The sequence below is a fragment of the Impatiens glandulifera genome, chromosome 9 (genome assembly GCF_907164915.1).
Source record: "Impatiens glandulifera chromosome 9, dImpGla2.1, whole genome shotgun sequence".
Taxonomy (NCBI): domain Eukaryota; kingdom Viridiplantae; phylum Streptophyta; class Magnoliopsida; order Ericales; family Balsaminaceae; genus Impatiens; species Impatiens glandulifera.
The window spans coordinates 24,530,126-24,549,143 of NC_061870.1; the positions used below are offsets into that span (position 1 = coordinate 24,530,126).

At 33.9% G+C, this 19,018-nt stretch overlaps 1 protein-coding gene across 1 annotated transcript; it reads right to left on the reverse strand.

The window, feature by feature from the left end:
- Positions 1 to 5,341: 5,341 nt before the first annotated feature.
- Positions 5,342 to 9,989, reverse strand: LOC124914734 (peroxidase 51-like). The gene is made up of 4 exons (XM_047455335.1): positions 9,801 to 9,989; positions 6,126 to 6,347; positions 5,868 to 6,033; positions 5,342 to 5,772 (listed from the first exon to the last, which is right to left on the reverse strand). The coding sequence occupies exons 1-4, from the start codon at positions 9,987 to 9,989 to the stop codon at positions 5,357 to 5,359; spliced, it is 993 nt and encodes a 330-aa protein (XP_047311291.1). The 3' UTR covers positions 5,342 to 5,356.
- Between the last annotated feature and the right edge of the window lie 9,029 nt (positions 9,990 to 19,018).

The window sequence follows — 19,018 nt, forward strand, 5'->3', positions numbered from 1 at the left end:
AATTCAGGTCAACCCGGGTTGACCCGAACCCAACTCAACCCAATTTTCTTTTTTAGGTTATATTTTGGGTCTGACCTGAAATGATTCAAACCCGAAAACTCCCAACGTTAACCCAATATTCTTCGGGTCGACTCGTGTCGGGTTGGCGAGTCGAGTTCATTTTTGACACCCTAGTGATTGTTGCACCCACTATCAACATACCACTCGTTATCATTTTTTCCGATAGCCGCTTGACATGCAAAAACATGTTCTTCCATCACTTTCACAATTCCTTTTCTCCTCAGTATAATTGGCATGCTCTCTACTTTGATCTCGACAATCTTTTTGCATATGATCAAACCTCTTGCAATTAAAAGATTGAGGTTTACCTTTGCGATAACAATTTTCTTCAACGTGACCCGATCTTTTACAATGATGGCAAAATTTGTTATCATTGAAGTTTCTACCTCCCCTCAGCTTCATAACTTCTACCGCCGCGAGAATATTGACGTTTACTCGAGCTTTGCGTAGAGTTTCTTCAAAACTCCCTCTCAATTAAAAGGCACTTTCGAGGGAAGCTTCAGTATGTCGCTTCATCTGTTGTGCATGCATGCAACCCATCAAATCGTGAATACTAAGTGACGAGAGGTCTTTCATTTCTTCAATAATGGCCACCATATTGTCATACTTCGGAGAAAGACTTATCAAAATCTTATTGCAAACCGTTTTGTCGGTCAAGTCTTCGCCAAGACACTTGATTTGGTTACAATTTCGATCACCCTTGAGAAGTACTCTTGTAGAGTTTCTTTCTCCTTCATCCTCAAATTTTGAAACTCTCGTTTAAGATTCAAGAGCTTTAATGTCTTCATTTTATCTCTCCTTTCAAATTCCTTTTACAATATATCCCACGCTTCCTTCGATGTATTAACCCCTATTATTCTTGGAAAAAGCTTACGAGAGATACCTTGTTGAATAATAAACAAGGCTTTCGTATATTTCTTTTTGTTCTCCTTTAACTTTTTATCAGATGAACAATCTAATGATCATACGGCATCTTGATCTTCAATGTGTCTGTTCTCCACCAAATCCCACAAATCTTGTGAGACTAGAAGTGTCTTCATCATAACACTCCAATAATCATAATCTTCTCCATCGAAAACGAGTTGAGCTCCTCATATCGGCCAAGAATCTCCTAACATTGCCATGAATCGATCTCGAAGCTCTGATATCACTATGTTGGATTAAAGAGAAAAATAAGGAAGGAAAGTTACAAAAAAAGAAATATTATTATTTTCTCGTTATTCAATCATAACATTACATTACTATGTAAATATATAATCAAAATAAAAATGTTTTCCCTATTTTAGACTTAAATAACGTAACTTATAACCTTCTATATTATCATAATCAATACCATAATTAATTACAAACATTAATTTTAATTAAAAAATATTAATTTCAACACTTTTGTTAATTTATTATTATTATTTTACTATTTAACTGTTTTATATTGAGCAAATCTAATCGTCCTTATTTGCAATGACCTTGCAATTTTTTTGCTTAGAGTCTTGAAAACTCCATCAAGAATATAAAAAAAAAGATATAAAGTAAATGAACACATTTTTGTTCATGAATTGGTCTATTGAGCTTCTTTTTGTACTTATTGAAATGAAGCGGTCTTTAATTTCAACAATTGTTTTTTTAGTAAGGATTTTCTTTGATCTCATGTCCAAGTCATGAATTAAAAAGTTTTCTATTCTACTATATATGGAGGATATTTTCATTTATAAAATAGTTGAGTGTATCCACAAAAAAATTGTTCCTGACGAAAACTTACCGACGCTTACTTGATGATGTCAAAATTTTCCGACAATTTTACCCTTTGAGACGAAATTAAAAAACCTCAGAAAAATTTAATAAAATAAAGAAAATAAAACTAGAAAAAGTTAAGGATGTTTTCTATGTACTTTCCGACAGATTTTGATTCCGTCAGAATTCTTGATTGGTGTCAAAATTTCTGACAAATATATCTACGAAATTGGCGACGTTAGTTTCCGTCGAAAGTTCCATCGCAAACACTATTTATATTTATGATCATCTTTTGTATTAGTTAACTCTCTATTATTATCACCAAACCCTCAGTTCATTCTCTGTAATGATTATGGCAATTTTTTATGCTCTTACTTCTTTTGCATGCGAAATTGGCGTCTCCTCCCACCGTATTCTCTCTGAAGTGGAAATATGATACTTTCTCCCTTCCTCTGCGCATTTATATACTATTAATGCATAATACAGCTGAAAATCAATGTTCACGATGAATGTTTTAACCTAAATTTGGAAATCAGTTGTGTTACATGTATAGACTTAGAAAAGTTGAGAGTACTCTTAGGTTTTAATGAAAGACTTTCAATAGCCTATATAATCAGCTTGAAAAGAGTATTCTAGTGTTGAGTTTTGGCTTGTTTAGTAGTACTAGAGCCAAATACCAACAAATGTTTATCGAAAATACTTAATGAAGTCTGTCTAGATGTTATCCAGTACAATATAATTAATAAAATCAAGCTAATGAGTGGCTGGTGTGGCAATAAAGAGCATAATCTTTAGCTTATCTTCTCGAAGATATTACATGGGGGAAATGAAACAAATGGTGGTACAAAATGAGTGTTTCTGAGTCTGTGAGTCACTCTATCGTTCTTTGTTCAATGTTCAAATTCTACAAATTCAAAAGAATAGGAAGAATAGGAAATGAATGATATAATTACTGAATTTGAATTTTGCAAAATATGACATCATAGTCAATAAGCAAAAGTTGTTAAAGTCAAACTTCTATTGTTCTACTTTCCTTCCATTCCATTCTCATTTTTGTGTCCATGTTTCATATTCCTGAATTGGGCACCCTTAGTCCCTTACTATTTAGATTTTGTTTTTTCTAAGTGGAAGACTTGTATTAATATGCGACTATTATTGCCCTAACATAATTGCAACTCAGATGAGTAGAAAATATTGCAAATGATGCCACAAGTAATTGCGTGTGAGAAACTTCGATGTAGTGTAGAGTTAACTCATATGTGGGTTTGCTACTGTTTAAGCATTGACAATCTTCTTGGGTAAAATGATCAGGACAATGGGAAGTTGGATCTCCAAAATAGCACTTTTTCCCATGAAAAACACGAATTTGTAAATGTGCATTCAATTTACTTAATGTTAGATTCTTCAATGACTTAAAGGTATAAGAAAAGCTATGGTTTGATCTTATTTTGACTTGAGATAGTTTTCATTAGTAAATTTGTGATAATTTAATTTCTTTAGATTCTGGAGATTGAGAAAGATGCGAAAGAACTCAACAAATCGATTATCAAAACTAGTAGGAAGTTAGTTGCTTCTAAGAACGGAGGGTTGTATAATTCTTCTCCTCTAGTTTTTAACGCTCATTGGAGCAGTAATAACTCGAAAAATATGGCAGTCAGGTTCACTTATCCTCTTGCTCATGGTGTCTAAAGGCCAAATAGTGAAGAAGACATGAGTGTGAATTGAATGTCCATGAGTCTTAATTATTTGTCATTTATTGATCAAGAAATAAAAATTGTACCTTCATTATATTCTTGAACTTTGGCAAATTATTAGGATGAAGAAAATTACTTCCAAAAAGCTGATATAAATTTTCTTGAGGAGATTAAAGTGGTAAACATTGAACATATTTATGTAGTCTTTTAGTACGTTTGTGTGCCTATGCTAAAGATGATCGTAAAATATTTATAGGTACAATCCAATTCTTAAAGTTGTGGTGACTTTTATAGAAGAATTGGCGTACAAGCAAGCAAACGAAGTTGATGAGCTACTCTCCAAAAGGAGTGGATTTGGGTAAAACCTCATCTCATTTAGGCACAATTAGGATTGACTAACATAAATTTCAATATCATAAATTGCAAAAAAACAAAATGATGAGAAGTGTTATTTATGAGTTCTCTACTTAGTTAGAATATAAAACATTAATTGTTTTTTGAAGGTGATATAATAGGTTTGCATAATATTGTTGTTCACAAGTCCCTCTAATGCATATTGATGGAAGTGATGAGTTGGAGCAAATGAGTTGTAAATGACTAATAAATAGGAGTAGAGCTCTAATGCATATGGATGAGAAGTGATGAGAGTTGAGTATTAAAATGTGAGTAGTGGCTAACTTTCACTTTTGTGTATTGATAGAAACTATTGAGTCACACATTTTGTTTCTAAGTGAATGTATTTTCTGTTAGTAAATTTGTACTTACTACTTTTAAAATATAGTTAGTTATTTTTTTTTTAATTTTTAGTATTAAATATAGTTGATAATTAAGAAAAATATGTAATGTAATATGATAAATAATTAGGAAAATAAATTTTTAAAGAAATATATTACTTTCTGACGGATATTTTTATGGAATTATTACAAATGTTTTGACGGATATTCATACGATATTAGCACGAATTTTCCGACGGATATTCCTACAAAATTAACTTGAACTTCCTAACGGATATTCCTACGAAATTATCACGATATTTCTGACCGATATTCCTACGGAAAAATTCCAATGAAATAAAAATCGTCACAAAAATTTCTAATAAATTATGTATTTTTAGGATGATTTACTGAGAGATATACCAACGTTTATTATAAAAATAGAAAATATGTTATTAACTATAAATTCGTCAGAAATTATGTCGGAAATATATGTCATAGATGACTCATATGTTAAACTAGGGAAGATTAAGCGACTTTTAGGTGCAATAACTTCTAGATTTTCTCGCTTGTGGATAGAAAATCCAGTTCTTCGACAATGGATAGGCCGTTGTTCATCAAACATGGGACTTTATTCGAATTTGACCTATTATGAGACCCATTTGATCAAATTTCAGAAAACCAACTAAATGGGAAACCGACTAAATAAGAACATTACACAACCCTAACCCAAACTCAAACCCTAAACTGACATGAATAATGTAACGACGAGACGGACGGAACGAGACAGACGAACGGACGGAACGAGACGGACGAACAGACACACACTATGGGGCTTTTTTTGAATTAGGCCTATTATGATGATCATTTAATCAATTTTCTCTTGTGCGACGCGCACGCACACACACAAACAAAAAGAAAAGGGTAAAGTTAACTAGAAACAATAATAAATGAAATATAACAGTTTATAGTAAAAAAAATAAAAAAAAAATAAGAAACACAACACTCATACATTGGTTGATGACACGATTAAACAATCAATAAATTCTTAACAGGAAATTAAAAAAAAAAAATCTCAAACTCTCTTGTGTTCATACTTATTTTACTTGTTTATGGCTCTAGCTTTCGTTGAGCTTGGAATAAAGACAGCGATGAAATTGATCAGTTGAATGCGTCGCATCTGACACGGATGTTACCGTTGGGTCCGGGCTTTCCGGTCTTGACTCCGACGCGGCCGAGTTTGGTCATGGCGGTTATGAAGGCAGAGTTGAATGACTGGGAGCTGGTAGCCCAGGCGTTGACCACCGACTTAGACCTGGAGTCGGTGAAGAGCACTTGGTCGGAAGTGAATAATCCCTTTCCTCCCTGAAGATTCTTGAAGTATGCATTGTCGAATTTTCGGGGCGTGATTGGATCCATGTTTATTGCTATTCTCGGGTCCACATTCTTCGGGCACATTTGAATCAACTGGGATGCGTATTGCTTGTTCAGGGTCGGGTCAATCGGGTTGGACTTTGTGAAGTTGTAGATCCTGTTTGAGAATTTGCTGCAGTGGGAGAACCCAATTGTGTGGGCAGCTATATATATACAATAATAATTTATAATCAAATGAAATAAAATAAAATAAAAGATTATATATAATGAATATATAGATTAGTTTGAACTTAATTACCTGAGAGAGCTATCATGTCGTTTTGATTAAGGCCGTTGGCAGCAAAGAGGGAGTTGAGTTGGTTGAGGTTGAAGTTCGGATGAGGAAGTTTTCCGGTGACGCTTGCCGCCGTCGACTTCAGGCCGTCCAATCTCCCCAGCTCCACCGCGTACGATGGTCCTCCGGTCTGCATTCATTCATTCATTCATTTTTATAATAAAAATTCATTGATTCAGGAGGAACAACAGGGAAGAACAGAGATAAGTGATTAATAATTACCAAAGCGATGACATCCCTGGTAGCCATGGTTAGAATGTCGGCGCAGGATACTTTATTCCGGCAACCGGAGACGGCGTCAACTGCAGCCTTGGCCTTGACAACGGTGTCGAACCCATCTCCGGCTAAAGAAATGTTATCCGGGTTATCCTTCTCCGCCTTGTTGCCTCCGGTCGATTGAATCATAACGGAAGCATCGCAGCCCTGAACAAAACAGTCGTGGAATGTTATAACGGATGCAAGAACAATGATAATAATAGTAAAAGACAGAATGAAAACGACACCCGATTTAACGTGGTATCCAGCAAAATTGCTGACTAATCCACGGGCAGAGCCACTGAAAAATATTTCACTATAATCGTTAACACGGATTACAGATACTCAGAATAGTTCAAAAGAGAACTAACAAATATTGGGTGCAGTGAACTAAAGAGGGGAGAGTTTCTTTTATACAGTAAGAAACTTTCCCAACTCCCATCATCTTCCGATGTGGGACAATCATACAAAAAGAATATTCTAGGCAAAGAAACTCAACAAATCTCCACCTTGACTTGAATATTTTCCCAGATAGCCAGATGCACCAGATTTACTTTAAATACCAGATGTGCCAGATGCATTACACTGAATGCCCAGATATATTTTCCCAGATAGCCAGATGCACCAGATGTACTTTAAATACCAGATGTGCTAGATGCACCAGATGTATTTTAAATACCAGATGTGCCAGATGCATTACACTGAATGCCCAGATAAACAAAACAGATGCATTACACTGAATGCCCAGATAAACAAAACATATGCATTACACTGAATGCCCAGATAAACAAAACAGATGCATTACACTGAATGCCCAGATGTGACCTGCTCTGCCTCAGGCCTTGCCCCTTCAAGGGCAATCAACAACTTCTAACATTGAGCAAGTTCAAATAGTGTTGAAACTTGCTCTGCGGAACCGGCTTGGTAAACATATCAGCTAGATTGTCTGCAGTCCCCACTTCGTTTACCTTGATCCTCTTCTCACTTCTCAGAAAATGGTACCTCACATCAATGTGTTTTGTTCTTTCATGGTGAACTTGATCCTTGGTTAAACATATTGCACTCAAACTGTCGCAGTACATTGAAGCCTGATCGTGGTGTAGACCCAAGTCACTAACCAATCCTTTCAACCAGATTCCCTCCTTAGCAGCTTCTGTCAAGGCCATATATTCTGCCTCTGTAGTAGACAAGGTTACTGTCGGCTGCAGAGTAGCCTTCCAACTCACAACAGAACCACCAAGCGTGAATACATAACCGGTCATCGATCTTCTACTGTCTACATCTCCAGCATAGTCAGAATCTGAGTAACCAGATACTAGACACTGACTATCACCACCATAATTGAGACCAATATCAGATGTACCCCTGAGGTAGCGGAAAATCTTCTTCACTGTTTTCCAGTGTTCCTTACCAGGGTCTCCCATGAACCTACTGACAACACTAACAGCATGTGCAAGATCCGGTCTAGTGCAGACCATAGCATACATCAAGCTTCCCACTGCACTAGCATAAGGAACATGTGACATGTATTCCTTTTCCTGAGATGATTTAGGTGCAAATGCTACAGACAAATGTGCATTTGAAGCACTAGGAGTATCAATGGGCTTAGCAGTAGCCATTCCAAACCTTGATAGAACTTTTTGAATATACCCCTTCTGTGACAAGAATAACTTCTTATGACTTCTATCTCTGTAGATCTCCATTCCCAGAATTTTCTTAGCAGCACCTAAATCCTTTATTTCGAATTCTATACTGAGTAGTCCCTTCAACTTTTGAATGTCAGACTTCTTCTCAGCAGCTAACAATATATCATCTACATACAATACCAAATAGATGAAGGAACCATCTTTGAGCTTGTTGTAGTAGACACAATTGTCATACGGACTCCTTGAATAGCCAATCTTAAACATGTAGCTATCGAACCGCTTATACCACTGCCTCGGGGACTGTTTCAGTCCATATAAAGACTTCTTCAACTTGCAAACATATTCTTCTTTTCCAGGTTCCTGAAAACCATTTGGCTGAATCATGTATATCTCTTCTTTCAACTCTCCATGTAAGAAAGTTGTCTTCACGTCTAGCTGTTCGAGGTCCAGGTCCTGATGTGCAACTATAGCAAGTAGCACCCTAATGGAAGTATGTCTGACTACTGGTGAGAATATCTCATTATAGTTCACTCCCTCTTTCTGACTAAACCCTCTAGCAACTAACCTGACTTTATACTTGACCCCCTCAGTTGGTGACAACCCTTCCTTCTTCTTGAACAACCATTTACAAGTGACAATCTTTCTCCCTGGTGGTATTCTAGCTAATTCCCAAGTCTGATTCTTTTGAAGTGACGCCATCTCATCTCCCATGGCAGCAAGCCATTGGACAGACTCAGTACCCATAACAGCTTCCTTGTAGGTGGATGGCTCATGAGGATTCACTTCCTCTACAACCTGTAAAGCATAGGCAACCATGTCCTCATAGCCATACATTGAAGGAGGTACACCAAAATTAGCTCTTCTAGGGCGATTAAGAGCTAGATTTTGATGTTCTACAGATGATGATGGAGCAACTGGAAAATCTACCACTGAAAGTGGTTGAGAAAAACTCTCCTCTGCTTCACAACTAGCCTCAGTCATTTCTTGCTCCACCTGTTTCTCGACACCACAATCTACCGGAATGGTGAACTTCACAGTTGGGTTAAGAATGAAATTTTCATCAAAGACAACATTCCTACTCAGAATAACCCTCCTTTCAGAAGGGGACCAGATCCTATATCCTTCTAAAACCAATGAATCTTTACCTCTAATGAAAGACTCCCAATAGTTTTCATATGATATTGGTAAACAAACTAACAGAATCAAGGCAGCATCCTCATCATCTATCTTAATATCAATATTACGCATATCTAATAATATTGCATTTAATTGATCTAGATGGTCTCTAAGAGGTGTACCTTCTTGCATACGCAGACTGAACAGACGTTGCTTCAAAAGCAACTTGTTGGTTAAGCTCTTCTTCATCTATAAAGTCTCCAGCTTAAACCACAAACCAACAGCGGTTTCCTCCTCAGCCACCTCAGTAATGATATCGTCTGCCAAAGCCAAGACCAATGTTGAGTGTGCCTTTTCTTCCAAAGACTTCATATCAGCAGGTGGCGGGACAGGTGCAGGCTTCATTAAGGGAGCCCATAGGCCGTGTTGTTTCAACAATGCCCGGACCTTGATCTGCCATAAACTGAAACTATTCCTCCCAGTAAACTTGTCTGCTTTCAAAACTTTTACATTCAACCATCGTTCTTGCCTGAGCGGATCTGAACAACCCTGCTCTGATACCAATTGTTGTGCGGGTGCAAGAACAATGATAATAATAGTAAAAGACATAATGAAAACGACACCCGATTTAACGTGGTATCCAGCAAAATTGCTGACTAATCCACGGGCAGAGCCACTGAAAAATATTTCACTATAATCGTTAACACGGATTACAGATACTCAGAATAGTTCAAAAGAGAACTAACAAATATTGGGTGCAGTGAACCAAAGAGGGGAGAGTTTCTTTTATACAGTAAGAAACTTTCCCAACTCCCATCATCTTCCGATGTGGGACAATCATACAAAAAGAATATTCTAGGCAAAGAAACTCAACATGGAAGAACAGCCTGAGAGTGGCCGGAGCGGTAACAAAAGTTTGCTGAAACTTCAGCTGGACGGCCTTCCTGACGATGGATTCGACGTTGGGGCACGTGCCGGCGTAGTAGTTCTGTTTCAGTTGGGCCGAAGCCAAAAGACAGAGGCAAGACAGTGACAACAATGTCAGAGGAATGTTGAATCGAGTACCCATTCTAGACAGAACTCAGATATTAATATGTTGATGATGGTTTGATTGTTGTGAAGTAGATAAGGATATTACTTGGTATTTATAATGGAAAACAACAATATTATTGTAACATTCCATTTGATCAATTCTTTTTAATTTCCTGCCTAAGCAACTTGCTGTATTGAAAATTACTCCAAATTTATTAATTATTAATTAGTTTACTCACTCATATGTCTCGTCAAACTTAAAACCTGGTCCAAAAGGATAGATTAAATACGGATTGCATGCACGTTTAGGGCTTATGATCAAGAATATACTTTCTTTAATTTGGTATTCAAAATAATAAACTTTTTAACTACACATTATAATGTGCCCGTCAACTTTCATTTTATTTTTTGAATGAAAAAACATATATTAAATAAACACTTGTTATAACATTATCTAAGAACCTTATATGTCACCTGACATGATTAACATTGATGTAAAGATTTTGTACGAATTGTTGGGTTAAAAGAATCATAAATAATTGTGAAAATCATATTCATCTTAAATTGGTTTAGCATATATTATATATATAAATATTCTTATTATTACCTTCTTGAAAGGAGTGAATTGCTATGCATTCTATGTCACCATTTAAAGCTTGTTTGTTGTTGGGTTATTTAGGATTTTTACTTGGTTTAATATATATATATTTTTTGTTTGATAAAAAAAAACAGTAAGTTATTTTGGTTTTTAAATATTGAATAATTATAATTATTTTATTTAAAATTTTAAAAAATAAAATAAAAATAATAAATATTTTGATTAATTAGTGAAATGTTCGGATAATTAAAAAAAAAAAAAAAGTAAGACGTGATATATGAGCTTCTGGTTATATAAATAAAAACTCCTCGGATCAATAAATTAAGAAAAACAAGTTTTGTTGACTATGAATATTTTATTATAGCATTACTTTGACATAATAGTTGAGAGAAATTTTAATAATGAGACATTTTTAGAGAATATTGGTTGTTAGATTAAGTTAAAGAAAGAAAAAAAAGAAAGAAAAAATTATTTGATTAAGATTAAAAAAGAAATCTTTAATTAAGTTGAAGTATGAAAAACGTTTTAATTAATTAAAATGAATTTATGATAGTTTATGATATAGTTTTAATGATGTGATGAAAAAATTAAGTTATGTAAATGTTTAATGCGCAAGTAAAGCTGTAGAGGCGCTGACAACAAAGATGACGTCAGTAAAACTAAAGAGGCGTTAGTAGTAGGGTTTTTTGGCACAATTAGAATCTCACATCGGAAGATGATTAGAGTGAAAAAAGTTTCTTAGTATATAAAAGAAACTATATTCATTATTAGAATAAATCCCACATCGGAAGATAATGGGAATTTGAGAAGTTTCTTAGTGTATAAAAGAAACTCTCCCCTCTTTGGTTTATTGCACCCAATATTTGTATCTCTTTTTCTTATTAATTGATAGTCTTAATGCTCGGAGACGTAGACAACACTTAGGCCAAACTCCGTTATCAAATTCTGTTAGTGTGTTCTTTCATTTGTTTTCTTCTTTTGTCTTTCTGTCAGGGTTTTCCCAACAAGTAGTATCAGAGCCGAAGTTCGTCCTTGGCATGGTGGAGTCTTCAAAATGGGCATCAACTCCTTCGTCATCCTGGACGAGGACATCAATGTCGAATTTGAAGTTTGCGGTGGAAATCTTTAATGGAACTGGGCATTTTGGCATGTGGCAATGTGAGGTTCTAGATTGTCTTTTTCAGTAGGGTCTAGATATTTTTATCGAGGTCGAAAAGCCAGATGGTATAGAAGAAAAAGAATGGAGTATCATGAATCGGTTGGCGTGCAGAACAATTCGATCGTGTATGTCTAGAGAGTAGAAGTATGTCGTGAAGAATGAAACTTCTGCAAAGAAATTATGGCAAACATTGGAGGACAAATTTATGAAGAAGAGTGGTCAGGATAAGCTCCTTATGAAGAAGCGGTTGTTCCGGTTTGATTACCAATCAGATACTACTATGAATGAACATATTACTAAGTTTAATGAATTAGTGGCAGATCTGATAAACCTTGATGTTAATTTTGAGGATGAAAATCTTACTTTGATGTTGCTATCGTCATTTCCTGATGAATTTGAACACTTAGAAACAACGTTACTTCATGGGAAGGGAAATATTTCTATTGATTTTGTAAGTTCTACTTTATATAGTCATGAATTGAGAAAGCAAGACAAAAGGAAAAACAAAATAGGTATAGAAGATGAAGCAATGATGGTCAGGTGCCGTCAGTAAAGCAAATCAAAAGGAAAATGAAGAAGATCTGAAAGTAGAGTTGCCAAAGATGAATGTGCTTTCTGTCGTGAGAAAGGACATTAGAAGATTAACTGTCTAAAGTTAAAAAAGAAAGATAAATATTCTGAAGATGCAAATGTTGCAGAAAATAAAAGTGATGCAGATTCAGAATACTCTTTATCGATGTCACACACAACATCACATCCTGACTAGAGCTGTAAATGAGTCGAGTCGAGCTCAAGCTTGTTGGAGCTCGAGCTCGACTCGATTAAGTATTTATTAGCTCGACTCGAACTCGAGCTCGAACGAGCTTATAAATTTGAGCTCGAGTTCGAATAGACTATATTACTTACAAGCTCGACTCGACTCGAAAGTTTGAATAAAAATTAAATTATATATAATAATTTTTTTTTTTATATTTTTCAATATTATATATATTATATACTTTTATTATATATAATATATTAACGTTTTTTTATATCTTTCAATATTATATACAATATATTCATTATTACATCCTCTTTAGTATTTACTTTTATTATATATAATATATTAATATTTTTTATCCTTTTAATATTATATATAACATATTAGTTATTATATTCCTAATATTTATTTTTTATTATATATAATATATTAATCTTTATTTATCTCTTTCATTATTTATAATATACTTTTATTATATATATATATATATAATATTAACCTTTTTTTTATCATAAATCCCTTGTTTGTCTTTACTTTTTTTCTATACTCAATCAATTGAAATTTAGTAACATATGTTTCTTCTAATACATGAAGAAATCATAAAGAAAAGAATGAAGAAGACTAACTTATCGATGTTAACCAATAAAATAGTTGTTTCCTTCTTTTATTTATAACTAGATTTACTTAAAACAAAAATAAATCAAAATTATTTAAAAGCAAAAACAATAACTATAAAAGAAGTTAAAACAAATTTAGTTACCAATAGGATTTTGTGAATTAATGAGATGTGAAGATTGAAGAAAGAAGAAGAAGAAAAAGAAGAGTAAAAAAATTGTGAAAACTGAATAAGAAATATATAAAAACTAAAGAAGAAGAAGAAGAGATAAGAGTGATTGAAGAAGAAGAAGAATAAAAGAAGAAAAAGAATAACTAAAGAAGAAAAACTAAATATTAAGAGATAAAAATTATTGAAGAAGAAGGAAAACTAAAGAATAAGAGATAAAAGTTATTGAAGAAGAATAATAAATGAAGAAGAAGATGAAGAATAACTGATGAAGAAGAAGAGTAATTGATGAAAAAGATGAAGAGTAATTGATGAAGAAGATATGAAGAGTGACAGTAGAATATAATGAATGAACAATATATTAGAAATTAGGATTTTATTTTAGGGATTACGGGCCTTCATATTGGGCTTTGAAGAGAGAGGGAAAGAAAAATAATATTGTGTAAAATTTTAATATTAAATAAATAAAAAAATATTTATATGTTATGAGGCTCGAAAAAGCTCGACAAGCCATCGAACAATCTTTATATGAGCTCGAGTTCGACTCGAATAATAAACGAGTCGGCTCGAGCTCGACTCGAACTCAGTCAAAGTCAAGCTCAAGTTGAGCTTTGACCGAGTAGTTTGCGAGAGGCTCACGAGTGTCTTGCCTCATTTGCAGCCCTAATCCTGACGTGTGGATATTTGACTCAGCCAGACACTTATCATATGACACCAATTCAAAAATGGTTCTTTGATTTTCAGGAACTAGATGGTGGAGTTATTTACATGGGATATGCTAATACATGTAAAATAAAAGGGATAAGTTCAATCAAGCTGAGAAATGATGACGGATCCACCACAATTATCAGAGATGTTCGGTACATACCGAATATGAAAAAGAATCTCATTTCTTTGGGGGCCTTGGAGTTAAAAGGCCTAAATGTGAAATTGGAAAATGGAATTCTTAAGGTAATCTCTGAAGCACTAGTGATATTGAAAGCTATAAGGAAAATTAATAATTTTTATTACGATCAAGGTAGTGCAGTTAATGGGACATCATATGTATCAACTTCCGGGAGCAGTAAGAAGTTAGGGACAACAAAGCTATGACATATGCGATTAAGGCATGCTGGTGAGAAATCTATGCAAACTCTTGTCAAACAAGGATTGTTGAAAGGTACAAAAGTTTGTAAATTAGATTTTTGTGAACATTGTATTATGGGAAAACAAAAGCAAGTAAAATTTGGCACTACTATCCATAACACCAAGGGTATTTTGGATTATGTGCACTTAGATGTCTAGGGACTTGCCAAGACTCATTCTCTTGTAGGTAGACATTATTTTGTTACTTTTATTGATGATTTTTCTAGAAGAGTATGGATGTTTACTATGAAGAACAAAGATGAAGTGTTTGAGACTTTTCTTAAATGGAAAACTCAAGTTGAAGACGAGACATGAAGAAAGATCAAAATTCTTCAGACTGATAACGGTGGAGAATACAAGAATAATCCATTCCATAAGTTATGTCAAGAGTGTGGCATAGTTCGAAACTTCATAGTCATAAAAACACCACAGTAGAATAGAGTATCAGAATGTATGAACAAGACATTGGTAGAGAAATTTCGATGTATGTTGTCTAATGCTGGGTTAGACAGGAAATTTTGGGCAGAAGTTGTGTTATACGCTCAATATTTGGTAAATAGCCTATAATCATCTGCACTTGGTGGTAAGACTTCATTAGAGGTATGGTCTAGAAAACCAGCAACTGATTATGATTTTTTTGTATATTTTTGGTTCTACTGTATATTATCATTTAGTTGAATCAAAGTTGGATCCACGAGGAAAGAAGGCTCTTTTTATGGGATTTACTACGGGAGTTAAAAGAATATCGTCTCTGGTGTTTGGATGCAAAGAAAACCATTATCAATCGAGATGTTACTTTTAATGATTATTCAATATTGAATAAGGTAACACCAGACAAAATTGATTGTACTCCGCAACATGTGGAGTTTGAGCAGATAAAGATAAGCCCAACTATAAGTGACTCTCTGACGACAGACGAAGAGTTAAATGAGGAAGAGGTTCCGACCCAAGAACCTTCAAAACAATGTGAATCAATTGTTGTGAATATGCCAAGACGAGTTATTCAAAAACCAGGCCGGTTTGTTGACATGACCGCCTATGCATTTCTAGTCGTAGATGATGTTCCATCCACTTTTTCAGATGTCAATCAAAGTACTGAAAATGGAAAAATGAGAAGTGTTATGGAAGATGAGATGCAATCTCTTCAGAAGAATGAGACATGCAAGTTTTTTTTTTTTTGGGGGGGGGGGGGGGGAAACGACTTAGCGTCATTTCATTAAAAATTCTCAAAAACGGGAAAAAAATCACGAGTTTATGAGATCATTCTAGACAGGCCTAGAATAATTTTGAAGTCGTAACATTCTGAATAAAAGCTAAAAAGCTAAAAACGTAAATGAATTATATGTTTACAATGCTTTCAATTCTAGTGAGTTTAAAAAACGGTAAATTCCAGTTCCTGCAGATATTCCAGTTCTACTCCGTGCTTGAAATTCTTCACCACGTTCCCGCGAGGGCGCTGCAATCCGATACAATATCTTTTCATAACTCGTCAATGCTCCTACGGGTTAAGACATGCAAGTTGACGCATCTTCGAAAAAGAATTTCCCAAAAAAGGATATTATTGGTTATAAATAGATATTTACTAAGAAAAAAGGATTTCCCAAAAAATTTGATGTTCGCTACAATGCAAAATTGGTAGCTAAAGACTACGCTCGAAAGGAATGAGTTGATTATAATGATGTACTTTCTCCTGTTTTTAAACACTCTTCTATTAGAACTTTGTTTGCCTTGATAGTGCAGATTAATTTGGAGCTAGCTTAACCAGATGTGAAGACCGCAGACATACACGGTCATTTGAACGAGGAAATCTACATTTATCAACCAGATGAATTCAAAGTTGCTGATAAAGAAATTTGGGTTTGCAAGTTGAACAGATCATTGTACAGGTTGAAGCAATTGTCGAGACAATGATACAAGCGACTTGACAAGTTTATGATGGAGCACAAGTACACAAGAAGCAGATTTAGTTCATGTGTATATTTGCGCAAACTGTAAGATGAGTCTTATATCTATCTATTCTTGTACGTTGATGATATGTTGATAGCATCAAAGAGCCAATATGAAATTGAAAAATTGAAGGTTCAATTGGGTAAAAAGTTCGAGATGAAAGACATGAGAAAATCCAAATCTAAACATTGTTTAGATTTGGTAAACACTTTCTAGTTTAGTATTTGGATATTGTGCCAATGTGGAGATTTGTTGTTTTTGGCACAATTAGAATCTCACATCGGAAGATAATGAGAGTGAAAGAAGTTTCGTAGTATATAAAAGAAACTATATTCACAGTTAGAATAAATCCCACATTGGAAGATGATGGGAGTTGGGGAAGTTTCTTAGTGTATAAAAGAAACTCTCCCCTCTTTTGTTTATTGCACCCAATATTTGTATCTTTTTTTTCTTATTAATTGATAGTCTTAGTGCTCAGAGACGTAGGCAACATTTTGGTCAAACTCTGTTATCAAATTCTGTTAGTGTGTTCTTTCGATTGTTTTCTTCTTTTGTGTTTCTGTTAGAGTTTTTCCCAACACCAACATCAGAGTTGTCTTCAGCATAGAGGTGTAAATGAGCTGAGCCGCTCGTGAGCTACTCATGAGTGGCTCGGTCAAAGTTCGATTCGAGTTCAGTCAAAATCAAATTCGAGCCGAGCTCGAGCCAACTCGTTTAAGATTCGAGCCGAATTCGAGCTTAGGTAAGACTCGTTTGATGGTTCGTCGAGCTTTTTTTAGCCTAATCATATACACATTTTTTAATTATATTTTATTTTTTAATCAAAGTTTGAAACATATTCATAAGATTAACTATAAACTTATTGTTTATGGGCCTCCCGAAAATATAATTATAAATTAAAAAATATATGTTATATAATACTTATAAGGAAATTAATATATTTATTAATTTAATTATAGAAACATAATTTTTTAAAAATTAAATCAAAATATAATTATACTGTAATATTATTTAATATATGCCATCTAAATGTATTATATTTTATAAGATATAAGACTATTTTTATTTGACTATAAAGTATTTATCAAGATATATCAAAATAATATATATAAACTAATAAATATATATTATATAATACTAGCCGCAATTATTATACTAGCCACGCAGTACTATCCAGTACACCACATTCTACCAAATATATATTCCGCGCACTACCATCTCGTACTCCATGTTCTAACGAATATTATTCTTGCGTAATATCCCATACACCTGGCGTACAACGAACGAAAAGCTGACACGTATCTACGAATTAGATTCGATCGTTTCTACACTTCAAATATAAAAAAGGCATCAGAGTACAACAGTGAATCCTCTAGCTTAATCTTGAATTCTGGATTCTTAATCTCTCTCTAATTGATTTTGAAAATCACTACGTTAAGATGAGCGATAAGTTACCGTACTATCTGATAATATTTTCAGTGTTGTAAGTTGAACAGAATGTTGTCTGTTTAATAGAGTGTGATAGCTAGGAGTTCAGAACATGTAGATGTTAAGACTTGTGTTATGAGTGGGTTTGTGTAGAGGCTATACAAATCAAAGTCTTCTAGTTGAATCCCCTTAGAAACAGAAGAAGGGGTGACGTAGTAATTTTATCTATAAACATCCATAAAATTTGTGTTATTTCCTTACCACTTCTTACAGTCTTATATTTGTCGCCTCAAATCCCGTAAGCATTTTCCACACTTGATATCGTTCAAGAGCTTGCTACGATTTGTTGAAGAATAGAAATATATTCTAAGTCTTTAACATGATTAAAATCGTATTAAAGTCAAAAGTAGCACAACACTATTCAACCCCCTTTAAATTGTTGTCACCGATCCTAACATTTGTGTATAAAATACAAGTTATATATATATATATATATTAAATCCTGAAAATTTGATGTAGGGGCAATATTTATAATAATATAAATTCAACTTTTTAATTAACTAATATATATATATATATAATAATGCTTAATTTAAATTTGTTTGGTTTGTCGGGTCGAGAGTTGTGGTTAATTTAAATATATATGTAATATTAAATATATACTTGGGTCAGATTGTGGGATGATCCGTCCATAAACTTGAAACGGTTAAAAAATAAATTTAAAATGTTATATGTATGTTTTGAACTCCAACCGAACAATACAAGTATAACTCTTTAACAAAGTGTGATTGGAGTGTGATTTTCCAAAAGATACTAGGTCGGTAACAAATGAGAGTGGTTAAAAAACATAAATCAAACATTTGATTGACCAAAATGTGAGGTCACGAGGTTAAATGTCGATTGAGATTGGTGGATTATTTTTTTAAGGGTAAAAGACGTGTGAAAGTGTGATTGAGATGTGGTTTGTCAAAAGATAAGAGGTGGATAACAAAAGATTGTGCAACATTCAACACTAAATTTGATAAAACGTACAACATTTCCAATAATATAAGTTTAACTTTTTAACTAATATATATATATATATATTTATAATATGCTTAGTATTTATTTGATTTTCCGAGTTGGGAGTTGTGGTTAATTTGGATATATATGTGAGAGTAAATGAATTCTTGGGTCGGATTGTGGGATGACTCGCTCATAAACTTGATACAGTTAAAAATTAAATTGTTATATGTATGCTTCGAATTTCTAAAAACCAAAATAAC

Excerpts from the sequence above, each read along its gene's own strand:
- LOC124914734 (XM_047455335.1), bottom strand. The coding sequence starts at position 9,989 with ATGGGTACTCGATTCAACATTCCTCTGACATTGTTGTCACTGTCTTGC. Across the intron at positions 6,034-6,125 it reads CCAGGGATGTCATCGCTTTG|ACCGGAGGACCATCGTACGC; the intron begins GTAATTATTAAT and ends GAATGAATGCAG. Across the intron at positions 5,773-5,867 it reads CGACATGATAGCTCTCTCAG|CTGCCCACACAATTGGGTTC; the intron begins GTAATTAAGTTC and ends GTATATATATAG.